General features: G+C 39.8%; 1 protein-coding gene across 1 annotated transcript; it reads left to right on the plus strand.

Annotated features, from left to right (window-relative positions):
- Positions 1–6,468: 6,468 nt before the first annotated feature.
- Positions 6,469–7,404, plus strand: LOC130027236 (olfactory receptor 8S1-like). The gene has a single exon (XM_056117906.1). The coding sequence runs from the start codon at positions 6,469–6,471 to the stop codon at positions 7,402–7,404; it is 936 nt and encodes a 311-aa protein (XP_055973881.1).
- The last annotated feature ends 11,871 nt before the right edge of the window (positions 7,405–19,275 follow it).

The following is a 19,275-nucleotide window of genomic DNA, read 5'->3' on the forward strand; positions in this document are numbered from 1 at the left end:
AACCAGAAGTTTCTTTTCTCATAACAGAGAAACTTTGTTATCAGTTATCTTAAGTCATAGGCTAAACTTTTTTCATTTTTCATTAAGCATGTGCCTCAGATTGCCTCCTCAGATTGTTCTGTATAACATGGACAAAATCTTGAAATGACAATCACAAATCAGAATTTTCTAGCTTGAACCCCTCTCTTTTTTGTTAGTTTAAGACTATCCTGTTCATATTATTTGTGAAGTTCCCATGTGAGTTTCATATACGTTTCCATTTCTCCCGCTAATCCCTCATAAATCCCTCATAATGATTGCTATTGCTCAATCAATAAGACTAGACCTCTTTCTTATTCACTAATGGCAAGCCCTAAACTGCCAAAAATATTATGGGTCCTTAATATTTTTTTTAAGTCAAGGATCAACATTTTCTAAACACAACCAAAAAATCATAGTAAATTGTCCTTTATTGTGTGGGTAATATTTGCTTCCAAGAATTGAGTGTTTATTTTTATACAATAAACAGCCTGTTAAGTCTGGGTTTAACCTTTATCAAAGCATTGCATTTTAAAATTCGCATTTAAAGAAAAGTGACCTTTTAAGCTGTGAAGATTTAAGTGGATTAGCGGGAACACAACTTATTATGAAATCGCTTATCTCGCTCAGTCCCTATCATACACTTTCTTTTGAAGAAATGGCAAATTAATAAATGTTTATTTGCTATTTATATCATTTGCTTTAGTTTAGGGGTAAAAAGTACTCTGTGCTTATCATTCACATGTCAATTATATCTAAATGTTGATGACTCATTTGGGTCTCAAATTAAAAATAAGATATATTGATGTTGCACAGTTTTAGAACACTATGTTGTTTATTAAAATAACTATTATATACGTTAATATTTTAACAGACTTTAAATTTTCATTATAAACTTAAAATAGAAATTCTGAAAATTTAACACTCAATCATTTTCCCAGGGTGAAGTTATCACCTCTCATTAAGTTATTATAATGGGCCATTCTACTATGAAAATAAGGAAGCTTAAATAGTCTCTTAAAATGAACTTTAGCACTATGAACTTTAGAACTGTGAAACACTGTTTCATAGTTCATTTTCCTTGGCAATTCCTAATAACATACTGTTGCCATGAAGAAAATGTTCATTTCCTAACAGATTACTTTTTTTAAAAATATGTTTCTTATTCTCACTTTTTTCAGCCTCCCATATCTAATAATAGTGTCTTCTGAATTTTAAATTACTGCCCCAATACAGAAACTTCAAATACTGCCCTGGAGAAAATGCTCTGTGCCTTCTGCTTAGTTTAATTTTCTACTTAATGGGAAACTAAGTGGTTAGTGATCTGAGATCTCAGCTTGGAGCTGAGACTTCAGGGAATTTAGTGCAGTGACTCAGCCTCCTTCTGGTGCCTGACCTAGTTAATGGGTACCCAAGCACAGATACTCTTCTGGATTGGTTCTGTTAGAGTGCCCTTTACTTAAATAACGCTAATAAAAAGCATTCAGAATCATAGAGGAGATAGATTAAGAGAAGGCATTGTCATTGTTTCTGATATCAAGAGAGAAAGCTTTAATGAAATACGTTCCTATTGTTCGGGGTATGAGCTTCTTTAGGAAAGCAATCCCTGTTTTTTCCTGTTTTGTCCTTGAAGAATGAGCACTCTAGATTAAGGTAAAGAAACAACTCCTGATTCTGATAGTTCTCGTACTTTTGGGGCCTGAGCTATGCTAGTCTAACTTCCTTCACTCAATTCCAGAAAAGGAAAAAAGACTTTATCAAGAGTCAATACCTTATGATAAGAATTCTTATATAGGGAGATTTTACCTAATATTTACCTACCTGTGATTGAATGGAAAGAACATGTGGAGCTGCATCCTCAAAAAATAATCCAGGAAAATAGTAAGATCTTCTCTGAATTTTTGGACCACGCCCTACTGTTCTGTTTCTAAAATTCTGTGTGCATATTGATTCTGCTGTGAATTCTGTGTTTCATCCCATTAGAGCTAGCTCACCCTTTCTTAATTTTTATACTTAAGATATAAGCCTAATCCTTAGCATACCATATCCCCAGGACTCATGTCTGTTTCTCCAAAAGGTGTATTTTGTACCAGCTGTTTTGAGGAGCTCTTCAGAAAAGTTTTTATTCCTTCTGTGCATAATATTAAGGTCAGTAAAACTTTAGAGACTGGTCATAAATCCTCCCATTCTTCAGCGTCCCAAGATTGCAGAAGCCAATGCCGGAAATGAAATGAGAGCATTGGTGATGATCATTAGACTATTTGTGAAAGAGAGGACAATTCTGACAATATTTTCAATCAAATGTAGTTGCCCTTTGTTCCTTCCTGCTTCTAGCACTAGAAGGACTTTCTCCAGACTCAGATTCCTCCCTCATGCATGAAGGATCTCAGTTTTGCCCCTCAGTTCACCAGGCTCACTGAAGTCAGCTTGCTTGGGCTCCCCATTCATGCACATGCTTCACTTATTTATTCATCAAAAAATAGCTTTAAGGGCTGGAGTGATAGCACAGTGGGTAAATAAAGAACAATATACTTTATTTCCTGTTATTCTAATACCAGGCTGGAATTGCAGACTCTTCCTTACTATTAGGCTTCTTCCAGAAAAAGTGAGAATAAAATTATCCCATAGATCTCTTCCTGTCACAATCTTGTTTTAAGGCAATCCTAAACAAGATTGTGGTTAAGAATGTGCTTTGTATTTAACAGGCTCTATTCCCAGCATCCCATATGGTCCCCCGAACACTGCCAGGAGTAATTCCTGAGTGCATGAGCCAGGAGTAAACCCTGTGCATTTCCAGGGCTGGGTGTGACCCAAAAAGCAAAGAAAAAAAAATAGCTTTAAGCTGCCTGTATGAACTAGGTTGTAAAGAATTGCTCACTTGGTCCAGTGATGTAGGTCAGTAATAGAACACTTATTTTGTGTATGTGAAGCCCAGGTGGCAATTCCTGGCACCACACACACACACACACACACACACACACAAACCCTTAACAAAAATCTCCACAGAAATTTGGCAAATGGCTACTCCTAAGCAAATAAGAATACTTACTCAAAATTGTGCTTAGTTTTGGGCTGAATCTTAAATCAGTAAAATAATATTTTTCTATATAGGAACAGCTAACCTTATCTTAATAAATGTTCTGATGCCACAAAACAATTTATGTGCTCAATATTCTGCTTCATATTTTATAAGAGAAATTGATCAAATGATTTTGTGTATAATGGATGTGAAGTGTAAAATGGTACAATAGATTGAATGGTGACATAGGCACTTCTTTTTCTGCTCTCAGTCTATGTTAAAAATCCAGTAGCAGTCATTAATGCCATAGGATTAAATAAAGCGAGAATCTTTTCCAAATATCAACAGCAAGTTTTATTTTTGTGCCTAAATATTTATTATTTAAATGAAATTGTCTCGGCAAGCTACCGAGAGTATTCGATATGCCAGACACAGTAACAACAAAGTCTCCAATGGAGACGTTACTGGGCCCGCTCGAGCAAATCGACGATCAACGGGAGGGCCTTTACCTTTACCTTTACCTGTCTGTTCATGATTATTAAAGAAACATAAGGCATCCATTTGAGAAACTGCTTAGAAATATTGAAGGGAGGAGATTCCTTTCTTGGTGATGACTTGAACATTCCATGAATGAAGTAATCTTCATTCATCCTAAAAGTAGATGTAGGGTCGATAGAAAAGTATTTATTACAAAGGTTTACCTGTTCTTATGATTTCTCTGTAAAAATCATGGCTGGAAATCATTTTGTAAGTGAGAATGGAAGAAAGGAAGTAATTTCAGAATAGTCGAATCAATAAACATTTAAAAATAATACAAATCTTTGAAAAGCATGGCTTAAATTCACCATTTTCTTTTGCTTGTATAGATATGGCTTTCAATGATTTTTGCAATCTCATCCATACAGGAGCTTCAAAATTAACTGCAATGGCTGATTATGTGTCATCACCACTGAGCGTAGGCTAACATTCTACAGACATACCGAGGTGAATATTGTCTATGGTGGCACACAGGTAACCTATATGTACACCTAAGCTGGACTTAAACTTGGGTTGAGAGCTTTGTTAATGGGTTCAGAATTCAAACTTCTCTATATGTAAGTTAACACCATATTATTAGATTTCCAATAATCCTTCACAGAATATTGGAAAGTCATAAATAGAATACTCCGTATCAGGAAGATGAAATTCTTTGATTTTGTATTTTGTCTTTCAGACACAAACAGCAATGCTCTGGGTTTAGGATTTAACCCTGGCTCTGTGCTCAAGTATCACACCTGGCAGTGCTCAGGAGACCAAATGAGGTACAGAGGGTTGAATTAGGTTGTTCACATGTATGATAAGAAACCTTATCCTTTATACTCTTCGGGCCCAAATTCAATACTTCTGTGAGGAGTCTGGAGAAATCGTTCAATTACTGAGCATATACTTTATATGTGGAGGCCTGGGTTCAAGCTACATGGTCTTTCAAATACCTCCAAGCACAGAGCAAAGAGTAGTCCCTAAGCACCCCCAGTGTGACCTAAATAAATACTTCCAAATAACTGGGAAACATTTGAGAATTAATCAGAAGCCAATGGATATATGCTATGTAGTTGTTAATTTGTGGTCTGTGTTACCACAGTTTGGAAAGGAAAACAGAAATACATGTTTAACATGAGATAAAAGAGAAAACAAAAATCAGACTGTGACATTAGGCAACTGAGAGCAAGAATCCAGTGATTGAGAGTTGTACATAGAGAAGGGGGCCATCCACACAGGCTGTATAAAGTAAGTGTGTTTTTGAGGCCACACTACGGAACTAGGAGAAGTACATTTGAAATGGAAAAGAATGGGCACAGATAGAAAAACCAATAGAACGTTCTGGTACCTAACACAGCCACAGGGGCCAGAGAGATAGCAAGTGGGGAGGGTGCTTGCCTTCCTTGTAGTCAACCAGGATTTGATCCCCAGAATCCCATCTGGTCCCCTGGATTTGACATTAGTGGTCCTTGAGCATAGAACCAGGGATAAGCCCTGAGTACTGCCAGGTGTGTCTCCCAAACAGCCAAACAAAACCCAAAGCCCCAAAGCATCCACAATTGTATAAGATTAAGAACAAATGAGGAAGATCTGTGAATGTGAAAGCTATAAAATATATGGAACACATAAAATAATGGAATAAACTTAAATACTGGGCTGATAATTAGAACAATATACTTTATTTCCTGTTATTCTAATACCAGGCTGGAATTGCAGACTCTTCCTTACTATTAGGCTTCTTCCAGAAAAAGTGAGAATAAAATTATCCCATAGATCTCTTCCTGTCACAATCTTGTTTTAAGGCAATCCTAAACAAGATTGTGGTTAAGAATGTGCTTTGTATTTAATAATTCTGTTACAGTTTAATGTGTTGTTTATAGGATAAGAACCAGAGGCATGTTATGACTTTTATAAACCTCATCAGCTTCTGCTTTTGTAGATTCTTTTTTCATAAGAAATATATTAAAATGTCAACTTCATGACTGTATCAGTAAATATAATCCAGCCTGCCATCATTCATTGTTCTTTCTGATCTTAAAAATATTTTAACAAATTTCACCAACCACAGAGGAACTCTGATTGTAGCCATTCTATCTACTGTAGCAAATGGATGTCAGTCCTGATGAGAAATTATTGGATAATTTTAACTTAAAAATGCAATTAAAAAGCTGAGAAGAGAAGAAAATATTTAGAAAACCTCTACATATACACACTATACATTTTGGGATTTCTAAAGTATATGGAGGATTCAGTAGAAAATTAATATATGGTTACATAGGTTAGCCAGGGATTTTTATTTTTTCCATAAGTTTCTTGGAAGAACAGAATTCTCTTGAAGACTAAAATGCAAGATCAAGGCCATCAAAAATGAAAACTCGGGGCTGGAGTGATAGCACAGCGCGTAGGGCATTTGCCTTGCACACGGCTGACCTGGGTTCGATTCCCAACATCCCATATGGTCCCCCAAGCACTGCCAGGAGTAATTCCTGAGTGCATGAGCCAGGAGTAACCCCTGAGCATCGCCGGGTGTGACCCAAAAAGAAAAAAAAGAAAATTCTTGGGGCTGGAGAGATAGCACAGTGGGTAGGGCATTTGCCTTGCACAGGGCTGACCCGGATTCGACTTCCAGAATCCCATATGGTCCCCTGAGCACCACCAGGAGTAACTCCTGAGTGCAGAGCTAGGAGTAATCCCTGTGCATCGCCGGTTGTGACCCAAAAAGCAAAAAAAAAAAAAAAAAAAAAAAACAACCAAACAAACAAACCAAAAAAAACCTCTTACGATATGAAGAAAAGGCAGCTCTGAAAGGTGTGATCATTGAGTTGCAGCAAAGTAGAAGAGGGTGAAAGTGCCGAAGGAGAGGAGTGATTTCACTCCCCTTCTCTTTGATTCCAGGGAAATAGCTGCGACAAATGGTCATGAGGAACCACAGCACCGTCACTGAATTCATTTTCATTGGACTGTCTAACAATCCCATCATCGAGGCCGTGCTCTTTGTGCTCTTCCTGGGGATTTACATTTTGACAGTGACAGGGAACCTGACAATGCTCCTAGTAATCAGAACTGATTCCCACCTCCACACTCCCATGTACTTCTTCCTGAGCAATCTCTCCTTCTTAGACCTCTGTTTTTCTTGCGTCACTATGCCTAAGCTACTTCAGGACCTCATGTCTGAGAAGAAAACCATCTCGGTCAAGGGTTGTCTAGCCCAGGTTTTCTTTGTGTATATCACTGCAGGGACGGAAGCCTTTCTTCTCTCAATGATGGCCTATGACCGCTACGCGGCCATCTGCCACCCCCTGCTCTATGGCCAGATGATGACCAATCAGCTCTGTTTCAAGCTCGTCTTTCTCTCTTGGTGCTTGGCCTCTATCAATTCGATTGTCATTGTGCTCTTAGCTGTCAACCTTGACTTCTGCGAGGCTCAAGTCATACGTCACTACACCTGTGAGCTGCCCTCCCTCTTTCCTCTGTCTTGCTCGGATATCTCTATCAACGTGGACATCTTGATCTGCGTTATCGTGTTGCATGGGTTTGGAACCTCCCTCCCAATCTTTTTCTCCTATGCTCGCATTGTCTCCAGCATCCTGAGCATCAGCTCCACCTCGGGGAGAAGCAAGGCCTTCTCTACCTGTTCCTCCCACCTCGTGGCAGTCGTCCTGTTCTTTGGCTCAGGGTTGGTGCGCTATCTGATGCCCACCTCTGGCTCCTCCTTAGATATGCTCTCCTCCTTACAATACAGTGCAGTCACACCCATGCTGAATCCCCTCATCTACAGCCTGAAAAACATGGAGGTGAAGGCAGCAATGAAACGGACCTGGGAGAAGTACCTACAGTATTTTAGGTAGAAAACAAGGACATAGTCAGAGATCAAGTTTCTCCTGACAAGTATTTGAACTTCAGGTAGAATTCTCAAAATACCCTTTCTGTTTTGGGGCCATACCTGGCAGAGCCGGGCTTACTCCTGGCCCTGCACTCAGGGATCACTCCTGGTGTGCTCGGCGGACCATATGGAGTGCTGCAGATTGAACCAAACGTCAGTCACATGCAAGGCAAGCACCTCCCTCACTGTGCTCTCTCCAGCCCCATAAGGCAGAATTTGTACCATTAATTCTAAAGCAGCGATCCCCTCTCCTCGCAAGCTATGTTGACAAAGGAAAAATAAAATTCAAGAATATGTAGTTTATACTGCACATATGTAGTCTGCTTTTTTCTTCTATTCTCTCATACCATCACTACCTCTTCCTAAAACACATAGTAAAAGGCTGTATTATTTATTAATTATTCATATACCTTGAATTATTTTTATATCTTGAATTTATATACCCTGAGTTATTTATTTATATATCTTGTATTGCCACTGATTTTTATCTTTTTTTGGGTCACACCCAGCGATGCTCAGGGGTTCCTCCTGCCTCTGCACTCAAGAATTACTCCTGGCGGTGTTGGGGAAACCATATAGGATGCTGGGGATCAAACCCGGGTCAGCCGCTTGCAAGGCCAATACCCTGCTGTACTATTGCTTAATCCCCAATTTTTATCTTTTTAATTTTGTTATTTTATCCAGTTTTTATTCTCTATTGTATTCAGTTACTGTTTTATTTTTCCTTATACCTTTCAACAAGCTTGATTTTTTTGTTTTGTTTTGTTTTGTTTTAGTTTGGTTTGGTTTTGGCTTTGGTCTTTTGGGTCACACCCAGCAGTACTGAGGGCTTACTGACTGACTCTGCACCAGTGTGTTGCTATGGATTGATTACTTGCGTGCAAGGCAACCAACCCACCTGTTTTACTGCAATTCTCACCCACAAGTCCTAAGTATATATTTACAAACTTCAATCTGTAATACAAAATATGCTTACATTGCTTAAGAAAAATCAAAAATTTATTTTCCTTCAATAGTTTCTTTCCTCACTCTGACACTTTAATTCTTTTCCTATCTCTTTTTTTTACTATGATCACTTGTCACTTGTCGTCCCGTCATCCGTTGGTTTGCTAGAGCGGGCTCCAGTAACGTCTCCATTCATCCCTGTCGCGTGATAGTATAGCCCAATGGCATATTGGGGGCTCTTTCAGGGTCATAAAGAAATATTTTGTTCTTTCGTGTTACAAATGATTGTCTTTGAATTGTGTAAATTTTAAAATAAAAGTCATAATTTATTCATGATTCATTGTTATTAGACTTTAATACAAGTTCATACTTATTGAATATTCATTGCACTATTTCCATAATATATCTCTTCGTTTTTACTTCCAGTTTCCTCAATGAAACAGAGAGCCCAGTCGCTTATATTTACAGCCCTGTTCATATCCCTTATGCTCATAGAAGCTTTATGACTGTAACAAATCATTTACCTTTTCTGTGGCTCCATTTCTTACATATGAAATTGGAATAATAGCACCTATACATCATAGAGCTATTGTCAGTATTAATAAAACAAATCCATAGGGCACTAGAACACTAACAGTCATCAGGCTTTTACCCATCATTATTCATGAGTTGTTTCACTCTGCTTTATTTTTTGCTGCAATGTACACATATATAATTTTCTTTTAACAAAAAAGGAACATTAGAAATGCTCAAAGATCTTACCATGTGGATCTCTTTATTTTCACTCTCTATAAAAGTAAAAGCCTGCTTAATTGTAGAATTGTGGAGTCTCACCTTTAATTTCTCTGTATAGACTGTGCATTTCCATCTGATGTTATGCTATGCTCTCCAGAAGTGCAAGTATAATATGATTTTTTTTCTCTAACAAAAGACAGAGAACAAATAGCACCAAAAGAGAAAAAACAAGAGATCCAAACTGCAACAACCAAACTCAAAACCTGCCTGTTAAGGAGGCAGCTGAAGATTTCGGAAGTTGAGGAAGAGGGAACCTGGGACACGGGTGGGAGCAGGTTGACACTGGCTGTGGGACTCGTAATGGCTAGATTATAGTATGCCCAGAAATCAATGAAGAATCACTTGATCACTTGGAATCCTTCCACATTCCACTGTGAACTTTGATTCTGAGGCCTCCCCTCTTTTAATTGGAGCTGCTGTGGCTTCACGCCCAGCACCCCTCCGTATTCAGTGGAAATCCCACGATCCCGTGTGGTCCTCCCAGTGGCCCCTTAATAATGAAAAACTAAGGGTGTTAGAATCCTTGGTAGAAGAACAACTGAAGTTGGGACATATTGAAACTTCATTTTCGGAATGGAATTCCCCTGTCTTTGTTATCCGAAAGAAGTCAGGAAAGTGGCGCCTGTTGATTGATCTGCGGAATGTTCACTCCACCATGGTTCCCATGGGGGCTCTTCAGCCAGGCCTTCCTTCCCCTGCTGCCATTCCTGAGGATTGGCCACTGATTGCCATTGATTTAAAAGATTGTTTTTACAACATTCCCATACACCCAGAGGATCGTAAGCCTTTTGCGTTCTCTGTCCCTTCTCTTAATAATCGTGCACCTATGCGCAGATATCGATGGGCTGTTCTACCCCAGGGAATGGCCACTTCCCCTACCATGTGTCAATATTTTGTTGACTTGATCTTGCGCCCTTCTCGGGTCATTTCCTCAGGCCTATGTTATTCATTATATGGATGATATCTTGCTTGCTTGTTCTCATGATGGAGAGCTCCAAAGATTATATGAGGATGTTATAACTCGTCTAACCACAGCTGGGCTGGAGCGATAGCACAGCGGTAGGGCGTTCGCCTTACAAGCGGCCAACAAGGCCGACCCGAGTTTGATTCCTCCGCCCCTCTCGGAGAGCCCGGCAAGCTACCGAGAGTATTCGATATGCCAGACACAGTAACAACAAAGTCTCCAATGGAGACGTTACTGGGTCCGCTCGAGCAAATCGACGATCAACGGGAGGGCCTTTACCTTTTACCTTACCCACAGCTGAGTTACAAATAGCCACAGAAAAAATTCAGATGCTGCCTCCATATGAGTATTTAGGCTATGTTCTTGAGCGTACTACTTTACGACCTCAAAAAATTTCTATTCGCCATGATAAACTCAAAACCCTTAATGACTTTAAAAAACTGCTAGGAAACATGAACTGGGTCTGCCCCTCTCTAGACATTCCCAACTCAGACCTCCATAATCTATTCCTGACCCTTGAAGGCGACTCTGCCCTGGACAGTCCTAGGCAGTTAACCCCTGAAGCTCAGAAAGAATTAGATTTTTTTCTAGACTGACTCCAGAAATCCCATCTTTCCCGGTTTGCTCCTGGAGAAAAACTGTGGCTCCTGCTTTTTTTTTTTTTCTTCCACTAATCTTTTTTTTTTCCCTTTATTTTATTTTATTTTTTTTAAAGTTGTAGATTTACAATTTTTTGTGCTTTGGTTTCAATTATACAATGATCAGATACCCATCCCTCCACCAGTGCCCATTTTCCACCACCATGGATAATATCCCTCCCACCCCCATCCCCCCATCCCCCCTGTCTCTGTGGCAGGGCAATCCCCTGTGTTCTCTCTCTCCTTTTGGGTGTTGTGGTCTGCAAAAGAGGCATTGAATGGCAAACATGTTCAGTCCATAGTCCACTTTCGACATGCGTCTCCCCTCCTGGGAGGATCCTCCAAACATCCTTTATTTGGTGCTCCCTTCTCTATCTGAACTGCCCTTTCCTCTAGGATACCCGGCTGGCCTCTAAGTTATGGAGTAATCCTCCTGGTGCTGATCTAAGCTATTCTTGGGTATTAATCTCATACTTTGTTACTTTATATCCCCCAGATGAATGCAATCTTTCTATGTCTATCCCTCTCTTTCTGACTCATTTCGCTTAGCATGATACTTTCCATATTGTACCACTTGTATGTAAATTTCATGACTTCATCTTTTCTAAGAGCTACATAGTACTCCATTGTGTAGATGTACCAAGGCTCCTGCTTTTTGATACACCCCAGTCACCCACTGCTGCACTCCCACAACTTTCCAGCCCAATAGAATGGCTCCATTTGCACAACAAAAAGTCTCGCACTCTGGTGCCCTACCTTGAGTTAGTGGCTAAACTTATAATTAAAGGAAGACTGAGAGCCCTTGCAATGCTCTCAGTCTTGATCCTCATATCATTGTTCTCCCTGTCCCGTGAAAGAAATTACCTCCATCCTGCCCCTCAGTGATGTTTTGCAAAGAGCTTTAGCTGATTTTTCGAGAGAACTTTCTTCCCACTATCCAGCAGGAAAAAAATGGGATTTTTTCAAAAAAACTCCTTTTGTCATTTCCTCCATCATTCGCTCCTCACCTATTCCTGATGCTCCGGTATACTATATTGACGGCTCTGCCTCTGGGAAAGGCGGAATTTCTGGACCCTCTTTAACCACAACAGTAAACACTACCTATACCTCTGCCCAGCAAGTGGAACTTGCCACTTTGGTTTATCTACTCTCCCATGTGCCAGGGCCTGCTAATATAGTCTCGGACTCAGCTTATGTGGTTGGTCTCTTCCCTGGTATCGTGACTGCTTCTCTAAATGCCCCCAATCCTATAGTCCAACAATTGCTTCAGCAGCTGCAAGCACTTTTACAAAAGCGCTCGGAACCTGTTTTTATTACTCATATCAGATCTCATTCTGGTCTTCCTGGACCTATGACTCGGGGAAATGAAGCTGCTGATCTCTTGGCGGCGCCAATTTTTGCCTCTGCTGAAGAAGAGCACCATGTCTTACACACAAATGCCCGCCGTCTTCATGTTCACCATCGAATCCCAATGCGGGAAGCCAGGCATATTGTCCGTGCTTGCTCCGTTTGTGCTCCTTTACTCTGTACCTCCCATGTGGCTGGGGCTAATCCCCGAGGCCTACAGACCAATGAATTATGGCAAATGGATATTACTCATGTCACATGCTTCCCCAAGAAACCTTTTCTCCACGTAGCTATAGATACTTACTCTGGCTTCCTATGGGCTGTTCCCATGTCTTCTGAAAGAACCAAAGCAGTCTGCTTCTTCCTACTACAATGTTTTTCTGTAATGGGCGTTCCCTCTGCTATTAAAACTGATAACGGCCCCGCCTATACTAGTAAAGCTTTTCAAAATTTCTGTGATGAATGGCAAATTAAACATATTACTGGAATCCCATATAACCCGCAGGGTCAAGGCATAGTTGAGCGTGCCCATAGAACCCTCAAAACACAGTTATTAAAATACAAAAAAGGAGGTATGCCTCCGCTTGATTCCTTGTCCTTGACGTTGTTTACTTTAAACTTCTTAAATTTGCCTCAAGGAGAGCCCTATACAGCATCTGAGAGGCATTTTCAGGAAGGTGCACAGACAGGAAACTATTAATTCTTCTATTTGGATTAAAATTGACAAGGAATGGGTAGCAGGAAAACTCCTCATTGGAGGAAAAGGCTTTGCTTTTGTTTCAACAGATGATAACCCATTGAGAAACTTTGGGTCCCATTACGTCTCATCAGGAGTAGAATTCATCCACCTGAGTTGGATCGCAGACCACCAGAGACTCACAACCCTTCAAATTCCAGACCCAAGTTACCGCCAAAATGATTTCAGCTGGAAGTCACCAGGGAAAGAAGAGAAGCCAGCGTCAGAGGAACTGCAGCAAGTACTCTGGCTCCTTTAACATATCATGAGTTCACCTGAAGACATTCCTCATACCTCTCTTTTTACAGGTTGTGGATTAGACACTGCCAGGCCTCCATATTTTGAATTAACAATTCTTTACTCTTACCCTTCCCTTGGAATTCACAGGTTCCGGAAGGAGAAAGGAATGGCTTGACAAACACCTTTTCATTTATCTCTAGGATATCTATTTGTATTGGAGCTTCCCTGTCTTTCTCTCTACTCACAGACACAGAGACCAAACCCCGATGGTCAAAGCCTCTTATAACTTTAAAAAAGTGTTTTTCTCAAACATAAGCTAGGTTGCACATCTATGACTCTGATGAACCTGACCGAAGAATGGCTGCATTCCCCTACTAAAGTGCTCCTGCCAGAAGTTGTGATGCTCCTGTTCCAGTACTCCTCGACTGATCAAGTGCTTTCTGAAATTTATTGGACTCCTAATAGCTACTCCCCTGGGACTGATTGCTGCAACCACTACTGATGCTGTTACAGGAACAACTCTTCAGTTTTGATCCAGACACTTCATTTCTTCAGAACGGGACTAAATGACTCTCATCATTGGTGACTCTTATCACCCCTGGACAGTGCAGGACAATTGGACGCTTCACTAAAGCACTACTCTGAGTCCAGGGTTAGACTGAAATCTTAGTACAACTAATGGGACTGTTTTATACTGGAATTGTTCCTCTGTTTCAAATTTTGTGTTTTTGTAAAAAGAAAAAGGGGGAGATGTAGGATAACACTCTTGTCCTTCCTCGGGTAGCTTAGGTTTGTCAGGTCACACCCATCTAAGGACACTGAAGACAGTTAATATTATGCTTTGTAACTTGGGAGTTGATTGACTCCGAATAATATTTACTCCTGGGCATCTGATTTCTTGACTCAGCTGCCCTTAGTTCCTAGCACCCCAAAAGCAGGGTCCCGACGAGGGACTGAATGGACCCAGGGCAAGCTGTGAGCTACCCTGGCATCGAAATGGGCCAGGCCAAAGAGCCACGATACTCAACTATAAGTTGAGGGCATGATCATGGACAAATGCTGTCATGATCCAAAAGTAAGTAACGATGAGACTAGGACCCTGCTGGAGCTAGGAAGATTAACCTGGCCTGAGGACTGCAAAATGTATAGTGAGATGTTCTCAGGAAGAACCAAACTAAATTTACATCTCTTACTGTACTCATACAGAATGACATTGCTAGAAATATTAGAAGTAGATTTATTACAACTATTTAAGTAGATTTTTACTAACTGAGGGAAGAACACACCCTTGTTGGGATCCCACCCTTGGGCAGATCTCCTAGTAATCTGAAGTAATCTCTGTAGATGAGATTTTATCCTTGAGTTAATCTCCTGGAGGAGTGGTCTTACCTCTCTTTGTTGATTCATCAGTATTCAACCCACCTTTATGTCACCGCCTTATGTGACTGCTATATAAACTAAGACATAAGCTCGGAAAGGGAGTCAGAAGCGAGAGAGCTCGTGCTCCAGAGATCCAGAGTCAGAGCCAGAAGGAAAGAGGTTCCAAAATTGGGGCCCAGGAGAGAAGGAGGCAGAGAAAGACAGGAGTGAAGAGGATTGGAATAAACTACTATTGATATAGACTGGCCTGGCCCTCGTTTCTTCTTCCGTCTGCCCTTGGCCAACAGCCGTTCTGATCCAGGCCACACACAGCGGCTCAAGAGCACTGAACACAGGCGGTTGAGGCAGTGTCATCCAGTGAGCCCGTGAACACACAACCTTTGGCGTGATAAGATTTTACATTCATCGATTTGCTCAAGCGAGCACCAGTAACGTCTCCATTCGTCCCTGTCGCGTGCTAGTGTAGCCTAATGGCGTCTGCTCATTGGAACACAAAGAGCCTCAAACCGATAATTCAAGGTCTTGAGGAAGAAGTCTGACTATCTTGTAGGTGATCTTTTGCGGTCCCATGAATCTTTTGACATCAATGAATAATAACTTGTCTTAATAAAAATTATTTTACAAAAGTAAAAAAAAAATACTTTTCTAACTTATAGGGAATTTCATCACACAGTTTTTATAACAAGAATGGAAACACAAACTATGTGATAAAAGGAAAAGACTCTGGGTCAAAGCAGCCATATATCACATGCAAAATAAATAGTTCAAATAAACTGACTCATAAAGACTGAAATATTTCAACTGCTCAGTGATCTGAACTATAAGATGCACTTTATTTTATTTTTTTAAATTTTTTATGGTTCATTTGCTCATTATTAATCAACTTGTGCTTCAAGAGCTATAAGATTTATTTTAAAGGGTAATTTCCTATTTTTTTAAAATTTTTTTTATTAGTGAAACACCATGAGGTACAGTTATAGACTTATAAACTTTTGTGCTTGGGTTTCAGTTATACAATGATCGAGTACCCATCCCTCCACCAGTGCCCATCCTCCACCACCACGGGTCCCAGCATCCCTCCCACCCCCATCCCCCCGTCCCACCCTGCCTCTGTGGCAGGGCATTCCCCCTTGTTCTCTCTCTCTTCTTTTGGGTACTGTGTTTTGCAAGAGAGGCCTTGAGTGGAAATCATGTTTGGTCTATAAACTACTTTTAGCATGCTTCTCCCACCCTGGGAGGGTCTCACAACACCCTTTATTTGGTGCTCTCTTCTCTATCTGAGCTTCCTTTTCACCTAGCACATGTGGCTGGCCTTCAAGTCATGGAGCAAAATTCCTAGTACTAATCTCAGCCATTCCTGGGTGTTAGTCTCCCATTTTGTCGCTTTATGTTCCCCAGATGAATGCAATCTTTGTGTGTCTATCCCACTCTTTCTGACTCATTTCGCTTAACATGATACTTTCCATGTAGTGGCACTTGTATGTAAATTTCATAACTTCATCTTTTCTAACAGCTGTATAGTACTCCATTGTGCACTTTAAATGCAGTCGTCAAGATACAACTAGTAAAAATGGAATACAAAGGAAAAAATTGATCAAGAATCTGGTGTAATTTCAAAAAAAATAGTAACTGCTCAAAACATATTCTCTGGTTAAACAAGTTTACTTTTTAAATTTTGACAGGCATAATCTACAATGATGTCTGAAAGCAACAAAGAAGATAGATATAGTGATGATAAACTTTAATTGCTTAAGTCACGTGATATAAAAATTAGAAAGTAATAAGAGAAAGCAGATAATAATTGTGATAGATATTTATATATGTGTTATAGTTTCTAACAAATAAATAGATAAAAGAAGTAGCAAGAATGGGCCAGAGAAAGATAAAATACAGGGGTTAAGGCTTTTGGGGTTTTTTTTTTACTTTTGCTTGGCCATCTCTGGTTTGAGCCTTAGCATCACAGGATTTTCTAAACAATGTCAGGAGTGATGCCTGAGCACAGAGCCAACAATAAACCTTGAGCACTGCAGAGTATGATGCAAGTTTCCCAGCAAAAAACTTAATAGCAAGGGAAATCAGGACAATGTGCCTAGCAATAACATTCTAGTTACACTATATTTAACTATGTAACTTTCAAATGAAATTACTCTTTTGCTTTTTACCAATTTACAGAAATTGACAAACACTGAAATCCACAAAATTCCTAAATCTATAAACAGAAAATTAAATTTTCTCTTTAAGATGGGAAAATAGAAAATTTTATGAACATAGAATAGAAAGAAGCCAGAAAAGATTAATTATTTGATTAAATATTCTAGTAAAAATATTTGATCCAAAGAGGATATCAAAACTGAAAATGAAAACTAGAAAGAAAAAAATAAAACACTACAGCGTAAAATCAAACTCTAGGTGGCCAAAATTGAATTCAATTTAAGATGCACAGTAAATGTTTTTTTCTTTACTTTATTTAAATGCTGGGTTTAACAAAATTGTTCATAATCCAGTTGCTTCGGGCCTTCAATGTTCCAACACTGATCCCACCACCAGTCTGACATTCTTTCCACCACTGACCCCAGTTTTTCGCTCACTCCCTCAAGCCTTCCCCTTAGCAGGCACAAAATAATTTATTTTATATTGGTTAGTACAACAAAATAGCTAATGAAAATATTGAAAATTTATGGAAAATTTTTGTTCTATCTCACAATGGGGATATTAAAGTCATTAAAGTTTGTTTGCAGCTGAGCTATTATTTTCAGTGTTATTGTTTTTGTTTATTGAGCTTAGTTGATTTCTTTGCTACTTTCACATCTAATTTGGCATGCCCCTACTGAGCTGTCAGTGCTGTGGAATTTGGAGTTGTCATTTGGTGCAGGGCTGGAGCGATAGCACAAGTGGGTAGGGCGTTTGCCTTGCATGCGGTCGACCCAGGTTCAATTCCTCCATCCCTCTCGGAGAGCCCGACAAGCTACCAAGAGTATCCCACCCGCATGGCAGACCCTGGCAAACTCCTGACAGTGTATTCGATATGCCAAGAACAGTAACATCAAGTCTCACAACGGAGACGTTACTGGTGCCCACTCGAGCAGATTGATGAACAATGGGAGGACAGTGCTACAGTGCTACATATGGTGTAAAATGAAGTCACATGCTTGCAGGAAGTCTAGGATCTGTAATACTGGCCCATGGGTTTCAGCAGCTTGACTTGGATTGCATCTCTTCCGAGGGAGTGAGTGCTGGGAGGAGGCTGCCCACCACAGAGTTCTCAGCTGAACAAGGAATTTTTAGTCGTAAAGAACAATGATTCCACCTGGCAAGACAAATAAAATTAGTGATAAAAGCTAAAGGCTGTAAATGGAAATATCAAAATAAAAAAATTAATCAAGATATAGAAAAATAGAATTGCCAAATAAACTGTGAAGCACAAGAACTGTTGATGACTAAACTAATTTCAACTTCCTTTTTCTTTTCTTTTTCATCGAACAAAGATATGACTGGTCTTTTCTTTTTGTTAGATTTCTAGCAGGGATCAAAGGTTGTGATAAGAACATATACATGGACCAAAAGTTCCAATCCCATTTGGGGATGATTTGGGACGAATCCTATAAAACTAACATTACAAAGGCAAGAAGCACAATTTCCACTCTTGCAGAGGGAGAGTATAACCCATATCTCAACCTAAGATGGGTACTCTCAGCTCTCTCCCCTCTAAAGGAGATTGTGTTCTCTCTGCATCTCTCTCCCTGCCTATCTATCTATCTATCTATCTATCTATCTATCTATATCTACCATCTATCTATATCTATAGATCTATCTATCCATTTATCTACCTTTCTCCTCATAATCCCCATGTCAAGTTGCCTTAGTTCATTCTTTGTCTCGTTCTGAAATTCTTTTCTGTGATGTTCCTGGAAAACCTGGGTAGAAATTATGACATATTTTCTTTTACAGTAGCATGGCTCCCTGAGAAATCAGGTCATGTGGGTAATTTCCCACTCTGGGTAGCTATCAGAGTGAAAACAGCTCCAGTTTGATGGCTGCTATGTGGATCTGCTGAGACATAGACTTTGTACCATGAAGGTGCTAGCAGCCGAATTTCATTAGTCCTAACCTTCCCTAGGTACTTCCCCAGATGACCACGGTGGATAGAGAGGAAAGTGGTAGATTTTCTACTTGACATTGCCACCTCTCTTCTCCCCACTTTACATAAATTAATGGCAATAATCAATTGTACCTAAATTAGGTACATAGGAAAGGTGGTATTGGTGCAGTTTTCATTAAATACTAAAAATATATGTCTCTTATGTAAGAGTTAAGGTATTAAAGAGACAAGGAGGCTACATCTCTTGAAGTGATTTCTTGAAGCGTCTTACTGTTTGAGACACTATAGCTAAATCTCAGATCCAGAGGAATGATCTCCCCCCAAAACACGTCCCTTTTTAAAAACATTGCAAGTTTTTGTGGTAAAGATTAGCCTGGGAATGGAGAGAAAATATAGTCTAAACTCTAGTGGTTGCAATCACCAATAATTCCAATTGATTAAGTTGGGCATCCTCCTTCCATCTAGAATCTATCACCCTCCAAAGGAAAGAGGAAAAGATGAAAAAATACAAAATTTGCAATGATAAACTTGCTCTTATTCACACCAAACCTAAACCTGGAGGTGGTCCAGTTCATATTGTTACTACAGAAGCATGTGTAAAAAGAAACAAGAGGTGGAATTAGGTAGGAAAATATACATAGTTGAACAATCAAGTCCCAAAGCCACCTCTCTAATCAAGGGAGAACTATTTA

Source organism: Sorex fumeus, unplaced genomic scaffold (assembly GCF_029834395.1).
Source record: "Sorex fumeus unplaced genomic scaffold, SorFum_2.1 ptg000036l, whole genome shotgun sequence".
Classification (NCBI taxonomy): domain Eukaryota; kingdom Metazoa; phylum Chordata; class Mammalia; order Eulipotyphla; family Soricidae; genus Sorex; species Sorex fumeus.

Coding starts and splice junctions, on each gene's coding strand:
- LOC130027236 (XM_056117906.1), top strand. CDS start 6,469: ATGGTCATGAGGAACCACAGCACCGTCACTGAATTCATTTTCATTGGA.